Source organism: Seriola lalandi, unplaced genomic scaffold (genome assembly GCF_002814215.2).
Source record: "Seriola lalandi dorsalis isolate HSWRI2012SDOR001 ecotype SW California unplaced genomic scaffold, Sedor1 jcf7180002054317, whole genome shotgun sequence".
Classification (NCBI taxonomy): domain Eukaryota; kingdom Metazoa; phylum Chordata; class Actinopteri; order Carangiformes; family Carangidae; genus Seriola; species Seriola lalandi.
The window spans coordinates 424,970-443,535 of NW_019524870.1; the positions used below are offsets into that span (position 1 = coordinate 424,970).

Sequence of the window (18,566 nt, forward strand, 5' to 3'; positions counted from 1 at the left end):
ACAGGAAATGCAGGGAGAGAGTAGGAGAATGACACGTAGCAAATCATGCAGTCAAACCGGAGTCAAACCCGACTTGCTGCTCAGAGCATCTGAGCCCATGTGATATGCGCCCGTTCGGCTACCACGCCGCCCCATAACAGGCATTTACTTTGAAAAATAAACGGTGGGTACCTCTGTAGGAAGCGAGGGTACGTCTGTCTGTAGGCGAAGCCGGCACGGCGCACTCTGACGTTCTCCAGCAGCCCGAGGTACTCCACCTGATGGCGGCAGCGCTCCAGCTCGAACAGGAGAGGCGACTTGACATCATTGGGCTTGATGCAGCGGACATAATAGGGCTCCTACAGAGGGCGACAGTGAGTTAACTACTATGAACCTCTATTTAAGTGTCCCTGGGTTTGGTCTATTTCAATATAAGTCCTCTCCTTGCTCTGCCTTCTCTGATAAAGCCTTCATATTATTTCAATCCACACAAGCTGTGCAACCTTGGATTTCACACTAATTAACAACATTTGTGGTCACAATTCTTCCTTTTCACTTTCATAATTCCTTCTGTCAAATGATTGTTTTTTTTTTATATCAGTCCTGGCTCACCTTGCAGGCCAGGTTCTCCACCAGTGAGATCATGGAGTTTTTGAAGAGTGTCGCAGCTGTCAGCGGCCGTTTGGTGACCTCCGTGATGCTCAGTTTGCCCTCGGGCCACATCGCCTTCAGTACTGGGTTAGAGCTGGTCAGACACAAGGAAAACATGAAAAGCAGATGTGTATTAGTAGAGGCTAAAATAACAATGACAAAATAACACACAGTTTAATATAGTGGCCCTAACAACCAAGTGTAGAGGTGTACCAAAAGTAACCAAGTGTAGAGGTTTAAGACCAAATTAAATCACAGTTGTTTATTATATGAATGCTCTCGACCTCCAGATGATATAAGACTTGCCCCAGCCATGATGACCTTTAAATCCAGGATAGAAACTCAACTTTAATGAAAAGAAGAGGAAATGTGTTTTAACATGCAAACAAAAAAAAAGGAAAAGAAAAGAAATGTGTTCTGTTATTCAATTTGAATTATTCCTGCCTTGAAGCATTTGTATATCAATGTAAACTCTGGATGCATCATCAACCCAGAAAAGGTGTTTCCATTAGTTCATTCCCAGCAGGCTACGGACGTCAATGTAACACCAGAAAGACGTTGGACTCTAATGACTCTAACGCTGGACAGATGTTACATTTTGGCCGGAAATGAAAATCAGGTTGACGTCAAAACCCAACATTGGCATCGGTCACGACTAGAACGTTGTTATTTAATATGTCAAGATGATGTTGGCATGAGACATTTGGAATAGGTTGGATCAACAACACAACTTAAAACCAACAAACATCAGCTGTCGTCAGTATTCTACCTCTAATGAACGTTATTGTTAGATGTTGTCCTGACAATGAATTTTTGTCACCGGACGCCACAACCTATGTTCAACCAAATATCAACATCTGACAATGTTGGTGGCCGGCTGCGTGCCTGTGTGTGGACTAAAGAGTATCATAAAACTCAGGTCATGAGACACTTGAGGAATTACTAGACCCCATATTTATATTCTGCAGATGACAAACACCAGAGAACTGAAGTGGAGGAGGAGGAGGACAAGAGCAAACTGAGAGGAGATTAGTTGTACTTGTCCGGTGCTGTTCTTTCCAGAGGAGTGTCATGTAATCAGAATGCTGCAAAGAATAGAGTGAAGAGTGTGTGTGTGGAGGTGATTGAAGCGGTGTGTGTGTGTCACCTGTTGTAGAGCAGTCTCTTGAAATCCTGGAACAGAGTGTCTTTGTTCTTATCAATAAAACCCACCACTGAGTACCTGTGAAAAGAGAGAGGCAAGTAAATGCACCTGCGCACACACACACACCTACACACACTTTTGTTATGTCCGTGCACACTGCCCTTCCTAGTGTCCTTTGCCAGTCATGTCATAACCATATGATTACCTCTGCCAGAAGCCCTATAGCCCTGTGTTAATATACACTAAGTTAATGTGTGCTGTTAGAGATGGACGTGCTATAAATAGCAGAGGTGTTATTCTCCATGCTGTGAGATGTGAGGTGCACTCTGCCCCCTGCCTGTCTAAGTGGCTGAGGGATCAATCAAGCCTGCCAGTCACAGGCCTTGCTGCTCAGCTCAATCGTCCCTTGGGTGCCAGACACTTAGCCCTCATGAACAGACTCAACACATTTCCCTGAGAGCACTTTTTGGGGGCTTAGCGTGTGTGATTTATTCATTTCATCATCCATGTACTTTACAGACCGGGAAGTGGTGCTGTCATTTTCATGGACATCATGCAATGAAGATGTCAATTGATGTTACACCAGTGTGTGTGTGTGTGTGTGTGTGTGTGTGTGTGTGTGTGTGTGTGGATGTGGTTGTGCACAGTTTTCAGTCCTTAAACCTGCAGTAACTGATTTCTTTGGCAGCAGAAACAAGTCGTGAACACAACATTGACTCATCATTAGCTCTGTTTCTGGTTTCTACCAACTCCTGAGGGAAATGTCTGACTCTCCAAGCTGCTAAATGCTCCACTGTGTTCACCAGTGAACTGTGTGTGTCTGTCCAAAACAGTAAACAGGCCAAAACAATGATCTGAAACTCACTACCTTATTATAACCAAGCTTAAAACAGCGCTCAGGCTAAAATGTCTGAATTGTCCTTTTGTCATGAACTGGTCCGAAAAAGATGAAATAATCTTTGACAAATTTTTCCTCATTCACATTGATCATGATTCATCCACATTTTTATTTTGAGTAATTTGATGTTTTGCCTCCTTTTTGCAGGAAATGGAATAATTGCAATTCAATGTGAAATTGTCAAATGGAGCCTTTTGATACTAGTCAAGTGTATGTTACACGCCAGCTGCTGCTGTTACACTCACAAACGTGTTACAGCCGTACTTGCTGAAGTAACACTGAAGTTTTGTTTCTCTGATCAAATGTCATTACATGCGCACTGATAATAAACCTTCAAATAATTGTCAAACAGTCAGAAAGAAGAAACATTAAATTCTTTAAGCCATAGATAAAACATAAACAAACACTATTGTGATGTGATCATACTCTGGTTGATTGACAGCACTGAAGTTTTGCTTGTGGATGAAAACAACTGAAATCAAAGGTAAGTATGCGTAAAATTACTTGTATTTGTGCACTAAGATGGAAATTCCTCAAATAATAATGTAATTTTTATTGATAATATTTTTGCATTGATTGGTTAAAGGCATTAAACTATATAAACTAAGGGCTCAAAGTAATTGTGCATTCCTGCTCAGAGAGTAACAGGGTAGTGGCAAATATGGAAATATAGAAAACTAGGTTATGAAAGGAATACTTGGTCAGAGAGCATGAATGAGTTGTGCTCCCACATCCCCCAAACAAGACTCAAGTTTCATTTAAAAATCCGAAACCTCCATTTGCTCCCGAGGTGGAGCCAAAGGTACAGGACTGTGGTTTCAGTCGGGCATGAATATGTAAAAATGGACAAATGTGGAAAAAGAGGATGAATCATCGGTAAAAGCTTTTCCTGAATAAATAAAACGTTGAGCTACTTACACCACGTCTCCTGCATAGTGCCTGATGCGAAAGTCTCTGTCGAACTCCAAACTCTTATCAGTGGGTGAGAGCTGCAGAGAGACAGAGAGAGAGAGAGAGCGGTGAGCGAGCAGCAATGAAGGTTAACTCAGAGCACTGTAGTGAAAGAGCAATGCCTTCAGTCTGTTACCTGGAAAAATATTGACAGTGTCGCTGTTACATTGATGTTTACTTTGCCATCACAGCCAGGATTATTCAAATTCAAAAACCTGCTATCCGACTTTTTGTAAAAAGTTTTCAAGTCTCAAGTTCTGATGAGCAAATTGAACGTCAATTTCAAGCCGTTCTGGTCTCATTACATAACAAACTAACTCAACAAACAAAATATAACTTTCACTTTTTCAGACCAAATTTTAACATTTTCTCCCCAATGATTTCTGTCTGCTTTTAGTTCTGAATAAATAATGTCCGACCATGAAACTAAATATGTTCTAAATACGTTCTTCCCTCAAGAAAACATTTGAAAACATTTTCTGGTGAACAGCAGTTTTCCGTTGTTTACAGAATTGTGATACACACTGCAGTGCAAATAATCATCAACTGGTGTCTGAATGTTTGATGATTATTAAAGTTGTGTTAATAGTGTTGTTTACATCATTGAAACCAAGTCTTCTAAATGCATACATCTAATAGTAAATACATATTGAAGCTGTGTGGCTGTGTACGATCTGCCTGACACTGGACACAATATATTTTCTGTTGTTTCCGGATTTGATCAAACTTGAGGCAAGTTGCACAGCATTTAACATCGGGTCCTTACATTTCTACACAGAGCAGTACTTAAAAGTGGCTGCGCACACACACACACACACACACACACACAAACACACACACACAAACACACACACACACACACACACTCTGTTAGGAGGTTCCTATAAGCTTCACAAATGTGCTCATCATCAGATGTTATTCTGTCAACAATTCTGTATTAAACCTGGTTTTTATGAGTGTGTGGACGTGAAGATATGAAGCTAAAAACATGACATCATTTGTTTTTTCTTATTCTTACACTACACTTACGACAGTATTAATGATAAATAATAAGGATCCACAGCTTTTTAAGACACTAGGTTGGGGGTGCTCATGTCTCTCAGTGTTTTGATGATTTTTGGAAGCACCTTTTAGGCTGAAGGAAGTTTACATGCAATCTAAGCCCAGGTTAAGTCTACAGTTGAAATTTTTGTGCATTAAGTCTGCTCATTACATAAAAAAAGTTTTAGAGGACACGGTCAAATCAACAGTAGGCAGCAGGTTCTAATCTAATGTGATAAATAAGACTTTCCTCTCTTTTACCTCTCCTAATAAATGTTGACACATCTGGCTGCTTTAGCCTCCCTGAAATTCCAGATCCACATCAAGATAGCTGAGGTAGATTGTCTTCCTTGCAAATGTATGTTCATATTGTCCAGACTCTTAAACAGCCCTTTGTTATACCTCTAAACACGTCAAACCACACAGGTTAAACAACGCGATAAGAATGATAAGAATGTTAAAGCTACTGCTACAGCAGATGCAGTGGTGCAGAAAACAGTAATTCTGTCAGGGTGGATAAGTCTTACAGAAAAGAGGAGGGGTGGAAAAAGAGCAAGAGAGTAAGACAGAAAAGAAAGTGCAAGACTGAGATAAATAAAATTCAAGCATGGGGGAAAGAGAGAAGGTGAGACAGGGACTGAGGAAGAAAAGGAAGAGAAGTGAATACGATGTGATAGAAAGAGACAGTGCAAGCAAAAAGAGAGAGCAAAAGTGTGTGTGTGTGTGTGTGTGTGTGTGTGTGATACTGATGCCTGTATGTAGGCCAGTTTGCAGGAAAGGGAGGAAGCATGAATGGAAACGTAGAGGTCTGCCGCAGCCATGCAAAAGCTTCTGATGAGCGGGATGAGGCTTCTTGTTTCATCTGCGACTGCAAAGCAGCCAGTGACAAGTGGGCTTCTGAAGTAGAGCAAAGTTGCATGCGTGTGTGTGTGTGTGTGTGTGTGTGATTCACTAAAAGGTATTATGCTGACATCAGAGATTAGAGGGAGACAGGAGTGAAGAGAGGTATCCTGCGCTCTCATCACAATCCCAACAGGAGCAAAAGAACAGGAAGCAGAAAGATTAAAACTACAAGTAACAAGGAGAAAAAAACTCTGTAAGCCCCATGGGACAGATGTCAAGAAAGTAAGACAGATACAGAATTAAGGAGTATAGCCAGAAAGAAATGTGAACAACCCTGACTGCATATTTTTTTTAATCTATGATTTATGTATATTAATGTGATTTTATGATCAGTTATGTGCCAGACCTATTTCTTGAGGAACAACAGTTTACCCAGCTGCCCAGGACTAGTACAGGTTTTGGTTTCTGTACAGACACGATGTTAGAAAACCTGAGAACTTCACTGGGATGAAAAGATTCCCTCATGCTGCACACATCAACTACATCCGGCTGTAGTTCGACAAGGTTGTTGAGAAAGTAACTCCATCACAAATTTTTTTAAATTTATTTTTCAGTTTGTGTGGATTAAACACACTAAATACTACATATTTATTAGTGAACTTTGGAGGTGTTGGGCAGATTGTTTTTCCAACTTTGTAGAGAATAATGCCAGCTGTTTCCAGCCTTTTTCCAGCTGTTTCCACTTGTTTCCAGGGGGAATTTTCAGTAGATCGATTTTAAATTAATTGCAAATGTTTGTTCCAGCTTTTTAAACACAAATATTCTCTAGGTTTCTTACACTTTCCTTCTCTTACAATTATATTAAACAGAATATCTTCTTTTAGGACATCGACATCGGGACTGGGATGCTGTGATGAACTTTTTCTATGCTACTTGCTGACAATTGAGAAAACAATCAGTAGATGAATCAATAACAAAAACAACTCGTGTTCTTAGCCCTACATGGGATCGATACTGTATCAATCTTCTCATTTCACTCACAGAAATGAACTGAATAACCATATTTACCAAAAACACTTTGCACTCATTTAATTACTTCATTTTGTATCCCTGTGTCTGCTTGGTGCTGTCCTATGTACATTTTATTATGTTGATTGTTTGTTCAATTTGTCAGATTGCACAAATAAATAAATAAAAGTCAAACTAAGCAGTGCTGTGGAGGAACAGGAGGAAAAACAAACAGCCTCACTGAAACATCTTACCTAGACTCCACTTCTCTCAGCTAAGCCAATACTGTATGTTCCACTACTTTGGATCTTTAAGAAAATATTGTATGACTCATTGAAAGGCTCAGTGCTCTCAGACACTGAGACACAAACGCACACACAGACACACACACACAAACCCTCAGACAATCAAAGAGACAGTGAAAGAAGGATCCTCCCGTATGAGGGAAGATATTGCAAACACACACACACACACAAAAAATCTCACAGACACAGAGAGATTTACATCAGGGAGCTGAATGAATCAGTCAACCTTGAATCAAGTCCAGCACCCGAATCAAAACCACAAAGGGCCCCAGAGTAAATCTCTGACAGATCCAAGTGAAAATCCTCAGTGAAATCATAAAACTATTTACCTCCCTGGCACTTTAGAAATCTGCTGAAGCATTGAAGAGCCTCCAATAATACACTCCTCTGAAGTTTTTACTGCCAACTGCAGTGTGCCCGGCAAACAAAGGGAAGGAAACGTTGTAAAGAAAAGTTATTTAATGCACATAGTTAGCAACACTTTCTGAAAATACCACACCGCATCATTTAGAGGCTACAATGCCTTTTCAATAAGCTCTTAATGCTCGAGATCTTAATTTTAATCCTGTCTGGACTCTCCCGATGGGCAGCACAAACCAAACTCTTCCAGCTGTCTAAAGTCTAGCACATAATCTATTTGGAAATACAAAACACACACTTTTCAGGGGGTAAATAGTACTAACACATACATGAGTGCACGCTAACGCTAACACATACACACACACACACACACACACACACAGACAGACAAACAGATGCACTATCAGACAGACAGCCTGCATCTGCTGGAAGCCACACTGTCCCTCATCCATCACAATCAGTTACACTCCATCACACACACACAAACAAACATTCACTACACACACACGCAAACCAGACACACATCTTGGCAGCTTTATTATTAGCACCTCCTCTGTGCTTGGGATGCAGCCTAATGTTAAGAGCAAGGGCGTGACGGTGGCAGTGGTGGTGGTGATGGTGTGTGTGTGTGTGTGTGTGTGTGTGTGTGTGTGTGTTGAGTGTGCATGGAGAGGGAGGGCAAACTAATAGAAACAAAACAAAGTCAGAATAATGAGAAGAGGAAGTGAAGACAGGATTGTGAGCGGGAACCAAGAGATGAGAGAAACACTAACATTCAGAAGAATGTGTCACACCTATTCATCATTTATTCCTTAAACATATTAAAACCTACAGCATGGACACAGCTGTTTTAGTGCTAAAACAATTAATTATAAATAAATATTCTATTAAATATCAGAAATTTGATTGGTAAACGTTTCAATAATTGATAATCATTTAAGTCATTTATTGATTGATACTTATTGATTGTTTATTTACTGGTTACAGCTTTGCAAATGTGAGGTTTTGTTGCTTTTCTCTGTTTTTAATCATTGTAAATAAATCACTTTTTTTTTAATACATTTTATAGACAGATTGTGCAAAGAAGAGACTAATCTGAAAATTATTAACATTGCCAATACACTATTCCATTTGTATAAGTCATAATTATCAAAGTGTTTAAGTAATGTTTACAAGGTTTGTACAAGGTCTGTTTTTTTAACGAAATGAAAAAGAAAACATATTAAATAAAAATTGTGATTTAAAGAAATTTAACTTAATGGTGGCAAATCAAACATTCCAACATCAGCAACTAAAATCTGTGCAGGGAGAGAAACCTGTGAATTGCTTTCCCTTTGAAAATAACTGTGGCACACTGCACTTAACCCCCAGTTGTTTCAGTGTAAATGCTAGTGATGCTAATTCAGGCAGTAAAACACAGTGATTAAGCTGAGCAGCTTCAGGCGTATCACTCCATGAATGTAAAGCAGGAACAGTGCTGAGACAATCAGAGAGCTGTCCCAGGACTCACAAAGCTTACAAAATAAATTACTAGTAGCATGTGCTACATGTGATACAGGACTGGGGTTGCAACTAAAATGCTGATTATCTTTTACAATTAAGCACTGGGAGTCAAATCTCAGACCACAGTGAAATATTTTCCGAAAGCCCAAAGTGATCATTGTCTTCAAGATGCTTATTTTTTCTGATCAACAGCACCAAACCCAAAGATATTGAATTTACAAAAGGCACCAAAACATATTAAATATTTACATTTAAGAAACTGCAACCATAAAATATTTGTCAGTTTTGCATAAGAAGGACCTCAAATGATAAATCAGTTTTCAGAACAGTTATTTCCCTGTTTCAGCTCGACTACAAGTTTTTATTTTGTAGATTTCAAGTCAACAAAGGTGTGAAAAGTTGTGAAGGTGCAACAGCAACATAATAATTCAACCCTCCACAGTCTTCTCAGGCTTCATATCTCCCTCTCTAGACTGTACTGTAGAAATGACTGATAGCCATATCGCCAAATAAACAGGTTAATTAAGCAGATAGAAAGTGGTTTCAGGCACCATCAGCCACTGAACCCAGACAGAGGTAGGGAAGACAGAAAGAGCCAAGGTGACACGTGAAGCAAAAAATAATGAGCTTTGACAGGAGATGCAGAGGAGCGACAAGCCTGACGGGATTTTAGTTTTCAATCTTAATAAATAAAATACAAAAGCAGGCACAGCAGGTGAGGTAGGGGTGGGGAACATATAAATTACAGAGAACTTCACAGAAAACCAGACAGGGAAACTGTGAACAGAGGAAGAAGTGAGGTGAGGAGGCGAGAGGCAGAGAGAGAGAGAGAGAGAGAGAAAGAGAGAGAGAAACAGAGAGAGAGAGAGAGAGAGAGAGAGAATAGCAGGAACAGGAACATGATGGACTGACTGTGTCAGGTACACACTGCGGCAGCACCCTGTGGTAACGTTACAGGAAGTGATGATGACACATTTTCACCTTTAGCTCTTATTAACGCGATGCATCTTAAGATTTTGTTTGCAGAGAAAAGACACAGTGGACAGCAGCCACTGAACAATTTACCCAGAGAAATTAAAGCACATTCAGGCCGGTTTAACAGCAGCTCTCAGCAGTGATAGAGGCACCACTTAAAAGCCACACACCAGGCCTCAGTCCAACATACAAACAGGTGGTAAAGTAAAGATAATCCTGAGAAAGAACATTGTGGATGCAGAGGCTCCTACGCAGGGCTCATGGGGTCACTGAAAGGTTTGATGGAAATATTGTGAATCATGTTTTGGCCTTTACAGTCACCAGATCTCAACCCATTTGAACACCCACAGGAATATATGGAGCGACCTGTTGGACCACGCTCTCCTCCATCATCATCGAGGGAGTATCATTCAGAAGAATGATGTTCATCCCTCCAGCAGAGTTTAAACAGACGGGGAGAATGATGATAAGGAGCACTGAAGCTGCTCTGGCTCATGGTGGAACGACACCTTACTAAGGTACTTTATGGTGGTATTTACTTTAAAGGATAGGTTCAGTCCATCTTAATACAACACTCTCATGTGTATATGTCCAATGCAATTGTTTTTGGTCTGTCTAATCGTTTCCTTGAGTCCAGATTTTTTCTTAAACCAACCCTGTTATGACTTCTACCACGAATCACTACAGAGTCTTCTACTCCAGAAAGTCTTACACAGGTATGTTGGCTCATTAACTGACAGCGAAAGAATCATTTAAATCACTTCTACTTTTTTTTATTACCCTTTAATTAATTTAATTTTTTTTTACAATGACATACAAATTGTAGACAGAAGTTTCTACCATTAGTGTCTGATCAAGACTTGGCAAACTTGCACTGCTTAGCTGTTGTGAAATATATCAGTCAATTTATAATCTCACAAATGTGTTGATTGCTTTTTGAACACACCAGACAAAGCAAACAGGGTTGATTGGTGGAGTTTTTTCTGGTCAACTAAATTGTTTTCATCTTTTCTTTTTGTTGTCTGCATACATAGATTATTGGGACACTCCCACCTCAATCTGACTCCCCCCTTCCTGCCTCCACTTCTATCGCTCCAGCACCTTCTGTAAACACTTTTCCAGCAATCCTTATTTGCCACCTGTGCCCTCCTGCTCTCTCTAGCCTCTGGACTCAACACCATCTACAAGGGCATGAGCCAGACCTCCCGATGAGCAGCGTCTGACTGTCTCCAAACCTGTCAACAACTCACAGTGGGAACCGCGGGAGCAAATCCAGGCGGCAGATGAGGAGATGGATTTTGCGTTTCATGCCCAATGCACTGAGTGGCAGCTGTCAGGGTATTAAAACATCGAGTATGGAGCTACGTCCTCACTTTAGACAGACATATACATAAGTACATCTCCTGTAAAACCCATCAAAGTGTCCCGGTACTGGACTGCAGGTGACTATATCCACTGCTTAATACTCTTGTAAACACTAATTAGACTCCTCTGTGTGTCCTTGCTGCTGCTGCTGACCTTGTGCCTCCCTGGAGCTAATGACCAGAGAGCCATGGTGATTAGCATCACCAACACATGGCCCATGAAAGCTTTACCACTTAGCACAGCCCCCCTACATGCATTCATACATGTGGCAGCAGGTGGAGCACACACTCGCACACACATACATCACATCCTATTAGTAAGCCGCATCTGTACAGGCCAAGTGCTGAGATGCTGGTGAGAAGGGGAAGATGAAAAAAAAAAAAAAAAAAAAAAACTGAAGAAAAAAAGTGACAAAGGAAGTGAAGACAACAGAGAGGTGTTGAGGGAGTGATTGTGAAAGAAGAGAAAAATTAAACAAGGAGTAGGGAGAGACAGGGAGGGGCATGATGGCTACTCTAACAGGAACTAATGTGTCAGCGAATGATTAAACACACCCGGCGAGATCAAAGCAACGCTCAGTGAGAGGAGAAGGAGCAGAGAGCGAGGAGGACGGCCGAGGGGAGGAGGCGAGGATCCTCTAACACAGCAAAGCAGGGACAAGAAACCTGACCAAAGAGAGGACTGTGACCGTCCATCAGTGACTGGAACAGGAATTGGTTGAAATCTGTTGGTACGTTGGCTACGTTTGGCTTAAGGGATAAGGTCGACATTACGCTATACAGTATAAATTCCATAAAAAGGCCATAGCCAACAACGTGTCAGTCTCAGTTTCTTAATGCTTTCTGACACTCAGCCCCAAGCCAAATGATGCTGCAGTACGTCTGTACCTGTCTGCTGCTTCATGCTTGGCAGGTAGTGCACAGTAGGTTTACAAAGCTTTTTTAGATAGAAACAGCTGCCTGCTGTTGCTAAAAACGCAGCTGATAAAAGTGTTGAGACTGAACCACAACAGTAAATTTGCTGCCTGAGAAACCAAAACAACAAGATAAGATATGCTATAGTAAAGCTCTGTGCAACTGCAGAGTCGGGTAATAATTCACATTTCCTAAAGGCCAGACTGGTTGGAGCTGACAGAAAAGGCTATGTTAACTCAGATAACCACTGTGGTGAGCAGTGCAGAAGCAGGAGACCATGTCTGGATCCACTCCAGAAACCTGAGGCTGCAGCGGCCACAGGCTCACCCTGAACTGGACAGTTGAAGATTTGGTCTGATGAATCTGGATTTCTGCTGAGGCAGCAGATGGTAGGGTCAGAGTTTGGCGTCAACAGCATGAACCCATGGACCCAACAGTCCAGGCTGCTGGTGGTGGTGTAATGATGTGGGGAATGTTTTCTTGGCCCCTTTATACCAATCAGTCATTGTTTGAATGCCACAGCCTATCTGAGTATTACTGCTACTGACCATGTGCATCCCTTCATGGCCACAAATGACCATCTTCTAATGGTTACTTCCACTGGGATGTGGCAGAACAAGAGATTTGCAGCATGAATGTGCAGCTGATAAACCTGCAGAAATGATATGATGCAACCGAACAGCGATAGAGCTCCATGGCACAGAGGAAAGAGCTATATCCAGGCAATAAAACCATAAAATAAAACTATCAGCATCCAGTTTAGTTGTGGTGCAGTGACCTAAAAATAGATTCAAAAGCTGAATGACTCAAGTGAAACACTTATGAAACTCGTTGAATTTCAGCATGTAGAGTGTGTAGAGTTCAGCAAACACAACGTGATGGCAAACTGCAGGAGACAGTCAGATTTTACTGCGTCAATGCACAAGCAAATAAAAAAGAAAAGAAAATCACGCTGAAGCATCGTTTGCAGCACATCATATTAAAGCATTTCCCTTTAGCTAAGACATCTCTGTAAACAAGCCCGTGGCTCTCGTGCATCAAAAGCCCCTGATTAATTCATAACAAGGCTGAGAAGCCTGGAAGCCAATAAAAAAGAATTTATCATCAGCAGACTGCAAAGCAACATGACATATTGAGATGTGAAGGCGCAGTTTAGAAGTCACACCAGACTGCATCTGTTACTGATATAAACTTTCTCTTCCCTCTCCGACTTCTAATCTGGTCTTTTCAGGACATGTGCCTGTATGTGCGGTTATGTATGGACTCCGTACACCGCGACAGCCGTGTGTCATTGTGTCATCATGCGTGTGTGAGATGTAAATTCTCTGTGCACATGCAGCATCTTGTGAATGAATGAGGAGGGGTGAACAGCCTGGACAGGGTGTGCTTATGTGTGTTTCAGAGTGTGAGTGAGTATGAGTGTGTGTGTGCGTGTGTTTGTGTGTGTGTGTGTGTGTGTGTGTGTGTGTGTGTGCACTGTAGACAGGTAGGCAACAGAGTGAAGACAGAGTCTAGCATCACCCAGTACTGGAAGGAGGGCAAGAACATAACCGCAGACACACAGGACAGATTGTGTTACAGAACATTCCTGGAATAGATCTCTGACTCAGTCTCTTCCTCTTCTTCTTTTTCTTCATCTCTCATTGCTCCGTCTCTTTCACAGCACACTGCTGAACACTGGAGCAGAACCTGAGAACATTCAGTCCAGATGTATGTTGTTTGTTTGATGGCAGTGAGAGACAGGTGTTCTCAGGGCTCAGGGTTCGTTCTTTACCATTGAAACAGCATCTTGATAGCTGTTTAACGACTGAGCTGGACTTGTGTGCTGACATGTTTTTATTTGAAGCTGCATTATTTTGCTTTAATCTTTAATCCATTTCGTTAAGAGAAGGTTTCACTTTTTTATTTCTTTCTAAATGTCAAAGCCTCTTCCACTTGGTGGAGAAATGGAACAAGCTGTAAACACAATTTATCACCTTGGAAACTTCATATATATAATGTGAAAAATATGGATTAATGAAGCCTTGAAATACAGCAATAATACATGTGCCTCAACAAACAATGTATAGTGTATTTCTAGTCCCTCAACCTTTTCTCTCCTTGATCTCACTTCCTTTCACATTTAATTCTCACTCTCCCTGCATACCTCTTTTCCTCCCCTCTCCCCTTCTCTCTCTCTCTCTCTCTCTCTCACACCCATTTCTCAACCTCCACACTTTTATTCTGGCAGACAGACTTGCAGAGATGTGAGCGACGAGGCTACAGAGCCACAGTGGGTCTTTAAAGTCTGCAGAGCTCGTGTACACTTCGTAGCCTCAAAGCCTTGAAATTTTCAGAACTTTCTGGAGAGCTTATTTGCATCACGAGTGTGGGTTAGGATGTCTATTTCGGGTCACACTAATATACGGCGAGAGTTTCTCTCTCTCTTTTTTCTTTAGCTGAAAGTAATTCACTCAAGGTTGTACTCTGCTTTTGAAATAAAAATTAAATCAAAAATCCAGTGGAAAGTAACAAGAAGAATGACTGTAAATAAAAGCTGTTATGTCTGAAAAACAAAGTCAACACCTGACAAGAGGAAGATGGATCTAAATAACACATTAATAAAACTAAGAGCTGAAACAAAGACAAATAGCACCACACGTAGATTTGCATTAATATTATTCATGAGTTCATATTGTGCGAGTGCAACCAACACATTTTGCCTGAGGTTTAATCAGGCTTGTTTTACAATAATTAGTCTTGACTGAACATCCAACTCCCATCAATCAATCAGGAGACCAATAACAAGTACAGTCAGTCTCTACTGTAAGAATATCTTAGTTTAGTAGCTGCAACTATGACTCTGACCACTGAGTGGTGCTGAGAACAAAATGTCTAATTAGACATGACAGTTCTGCTGCTGTACCTTCTCAATTAATGTCAATGTGGGTCGTAATCAATCAAACTGACAGTAATCAATCACCATAAACCACAGAAAAGGACATCTAGAGGAACAGAAAGAAATACACTACAAAAAGAGTCCAAGGTTTCATTCAACCGATGTGGCTCTATTGTGTTAACTGTATGCATCCAGTCTGATGCTAGTTGGTGTTTCTACTGCAATAAAGTCAGGAAAGCAAATAGATCCATTTGTACGAATATGTGGTCCACTACACTCTGCTTTTTAACTATGACTTTGTTTCTCATGATTAAAACCAAGAGTATGATCAAAAATAAAAAAAACACTCTCTGGTCATTTTCCATCGACTTCAATTAATATATTTATTCTGGGCCCAGGAGATGGGACTCTGCATGTGAGAAACATCACCCCCAGCCTATTCTACTAAACTGCACAAGGACAAGGTCATAGTTAGTCTCTTCTCAGAATAACAAATTCCTCTAAGAACAGTTTACAATAAGCACAACTTAGACACTGAGACACGACTGGACACTCTGTCATCAATGTATGAAAAAATTAAGAGTTTTTACAAAAGCAACTTTAACAGCAATTATTCAGATACATTGTGTTAGTACATGCAACTGTGTTTTTGTCTTTTCAATTTCAGGAATACGTAGCACATTCGATTTCACAGTGGCTTTTTCATTTTTGTTAAATCTGAATTTATAAGTGATCATCTACGCAAACATTGATCCCTTTGCCCCGGTAATGTTTCTCAAACACAGATTCATTTTAAAAGCAACAACAATAAATCAACACACGGAAGGCTCATCTCTTATACACTCTGGCCAAAATAATTTTAAAGACTGTTAATATAAATGGTAATACACACCGTCTATCCCTCCCAAATAATATGCCCTGGAGATCTACTAAAATCCCCCAACAATTCACACTACTTCCTGACAAAAAGTCCATTATGTTAATGTTGCCTGGCAACAAGACTCCAGACAGTACAGAAAAAAAGATCTCTGGCTAATATTGACAGTACAGTACTGGTTCCAGGAAGTAACAGCTGGATCACTGTACTTTCCAACCCTTGATTTCACACGTCTTTTAAACTCTCGCTGTCAGAGGAGCGGGTCAGGGAGCAGCAGAAGGGCAGCAGCAGGGGGCATATCGACTCCAAGATGATAGGAGGAAGGGAATCTTCACCGATCAATATGCCCTGCAGCAGAGCACATCCCTGATTCAACCTTGCTTTATTCACTTTCCTCGTCATTGTGCACTTCATTCACTGGGAAACAGCGGCTACAGGGTTCAGTGCTCAATATTCTTTCTTTGCATCGCATGGGAACACGTAGCTGCCAGGAAGCCTTTGAATAGGCTCTCTGACACAGTGCCTTACTTTGTAGCCTGTTTCTTTATCTACACTGGCCAGAAACATACAGATGACCACTTGTCATCAGTCATTTTCACTGCATCACCATCTCCCCGACTTCTTCCCACTTCTCCGTTTCTCCTCATAAATGTGTAAATACATCCCCTCCCTCCACCACCACCTCCCATTCTAACACAGCAAAGCACCAGCTCCATACACTCTCATTGGCTGCCAGTGACATCACTTGTGCAAAGTGTTGAGTCAGACTCCCAGCCCGCTCTTTCTCTGACAGCTGATGCCCCCTTGTGTCTTCAGAGGAAAACTGCAGCCATCTAAATAAAAACACCACTGTGGTTTTAAGTCCAATCATCAGCTGCACCAAAAACTGTGTTTACATGTTAAACATCAGCAGAGAAACTGAAATACACTGACCCCAGATCAGTGACGATGAGTGACCCCCTGTCCAAGCCATCTGATCCCACACACAAAACGTGGCTGTTAAATTAAATTGGATTATGATTTGTCTGCTCTCACAGACCATTAGAGTGAATTAGATTGTAAGCCTTCCTGATTATTAAACAGGATCATGTTCAGTCTCTTCCTCCAGCGCTAATGGTTACTTACTGCCTGGTGTAATCTGCCCTCTGGTGTTCTCAGGTTACCACAGCTACATCCTGCATCTTCAGCATCAGGGATAACTGACACTCTTATACTGAAGTTTGTTGATGAGTTTATTGTTTGAGCTTGTTTAATTTCATTTGCAAATAATGCCAGGGACCTATAATAAAATCCACCGTCATGAACTTTAAAACAGACAATAACTTGTTCCTGCGCTGAGATATGGATGTTGTAATTTGTCTATCTTTATAATTTTAAATAAGTACAACTAGTGTATTCAGTAAAAGTGAAAAGAAACATGATAACATGATGATGCGTGACACAGAGCTGTGTTTGATGGGTTTGCCTCAGGTGAAGACCAAACTATGCAGCTAAAGTCATGCACTCTGAATCAGTTCATGTAAAAATAATAGTAGGTCAGAGGAAAGTTCTTTCATTGGAGAAGCTGCAACCAAAGAATATTCTGTCTAATGAAACTATTAATTAAAGTTTATTTATCTATTTAAAAGTTGTTTACTTACATTATCCCAAATAATTCCAGCAATTCCCAAACCCATCATTGTAACGCTCTGTCCCTATTGGTTGCCTGTCAATGACATCATGTCCCCTGTGTGCATGTGTCAGTGTTGTGGTTGCCTGTCAGAAGCTCAAAATTTATTTATCCAGTTTTAAGCCACATATACTTTTTACACCTTGGTTGTTTTCAACTGTCTTTTTAACCAGATTTTAATCATCGGACGTCTGGATCTAAAGTTATCAGACAAAAAAGCTGAGTAAATGTTAGACAGCTCAGTTCTGTGTCCACTGAACACAGCTGGTGAAACACTGATTCTTTAAAGTGAACCTGCTTTATTCTGTGTTTCTACTGGTTTTATTCCCACTCCATTCGTTATGGAGAAGATGAGACCACCTGGATAATTCAGCTCCAAGTAAAAACCTCCTGAACCAGTGACACTGAAGGAATCTTAACCAGGAGAAGCTCACAGCAATGGAGGTGAAGAAAACTCCCATGATCCCACACTGTTTCACGACATCACCTAACGCCGCCTCTCTGTTTTGACGGACAGCGGCAGAAGTTACATACTGCACGTTGAATCGCTTCTGGTGATCGACCAATTGATTATTCGACTTTAGTCTCTACAGCTCCAAGTAACATATACATGTGGTGTTTCCTACCTTGCGGCTGGTGTAGTGGGCGTGTTTGGCCAGCTTGCCATTGAGTCCCTGGAGGAAAACCTCATCTGTGACTTTGCCCACATTCATACAAGCCTCATCCAGAACAGAGAAGATGCCCTTGTGCTGCTGCTCCACCAAGTCCACAATGATCTGGTTATTGAAGTAATCAATCTGATAGAAGGACACGCAGAACAGAGGAAGACAAAAGTAAGCAACAGGTAATACAAAAATACTACATAGTACTTTTGTAAAAACTTGGTATAACTGTATAAAATCATGTTATGTTTTATATTAATAAATAAAATATTAAGCCCAATGGATGGCAATAGAAATGAAAATGAGACCAAATAATTGTCTTCGTACATGTTTCCAGGGGATGCCTTCTCTCTGATACTCTTCCTGCTCCTGCTTCAGCACCAGCTGGATGAACAGCTGTTGCAGCTTTTCATTACAGTAGTTGATGCAGAACTGTTCAAAGCTGTAGCATAAAAAAAAAGAGGAGATTGAATGTCATATTGAGTTATGAAGGTGAACACATACATTAATAGTTCTAACATGACAGCCGACAGTAATCCTCGT

The 18,566-nt window shown here is 40.8% G+C and overlaps 1 protein-coding gene across 1 annotated transcript in view; it reads right to left on the minus strand.

Moving 5' to 3' along the window:
* myo1d (myosin 1D) overlaps window positions 1-18,566 on the minus strand; it is a 104,106-nt gene that overhangs the window by 57,945 nt on the left and 27,595 nt on the right. Inside the window, exons 10-15 of the mRNA XM_023406810.2 lie at window positions 18,351-18,465; window positions 17,988-18,158; window positions 3,591-3,661; window positions 1,778-1,852; window positions 592-724; window positions 172-338 (exon numbers count right to left, since the gene is read on the minus strand). Coding sequence (XP_023262578.1) covers window positions 172-338; window positions 592-724; window positions 1,778-1,852; window positions 3,591-3,661; window positions 17,988-18,158; window positions 18,351-18,465 — 732 coding nt within the window. The remainder of the gene's footprint in view (window positions 1-171; window positions 339-591; window positions 725-1,777; window positions 1,853-3,590; window positions 3,662-17,987; window positions 18,159-18,350; window positions 18,466-18,566) is intronic.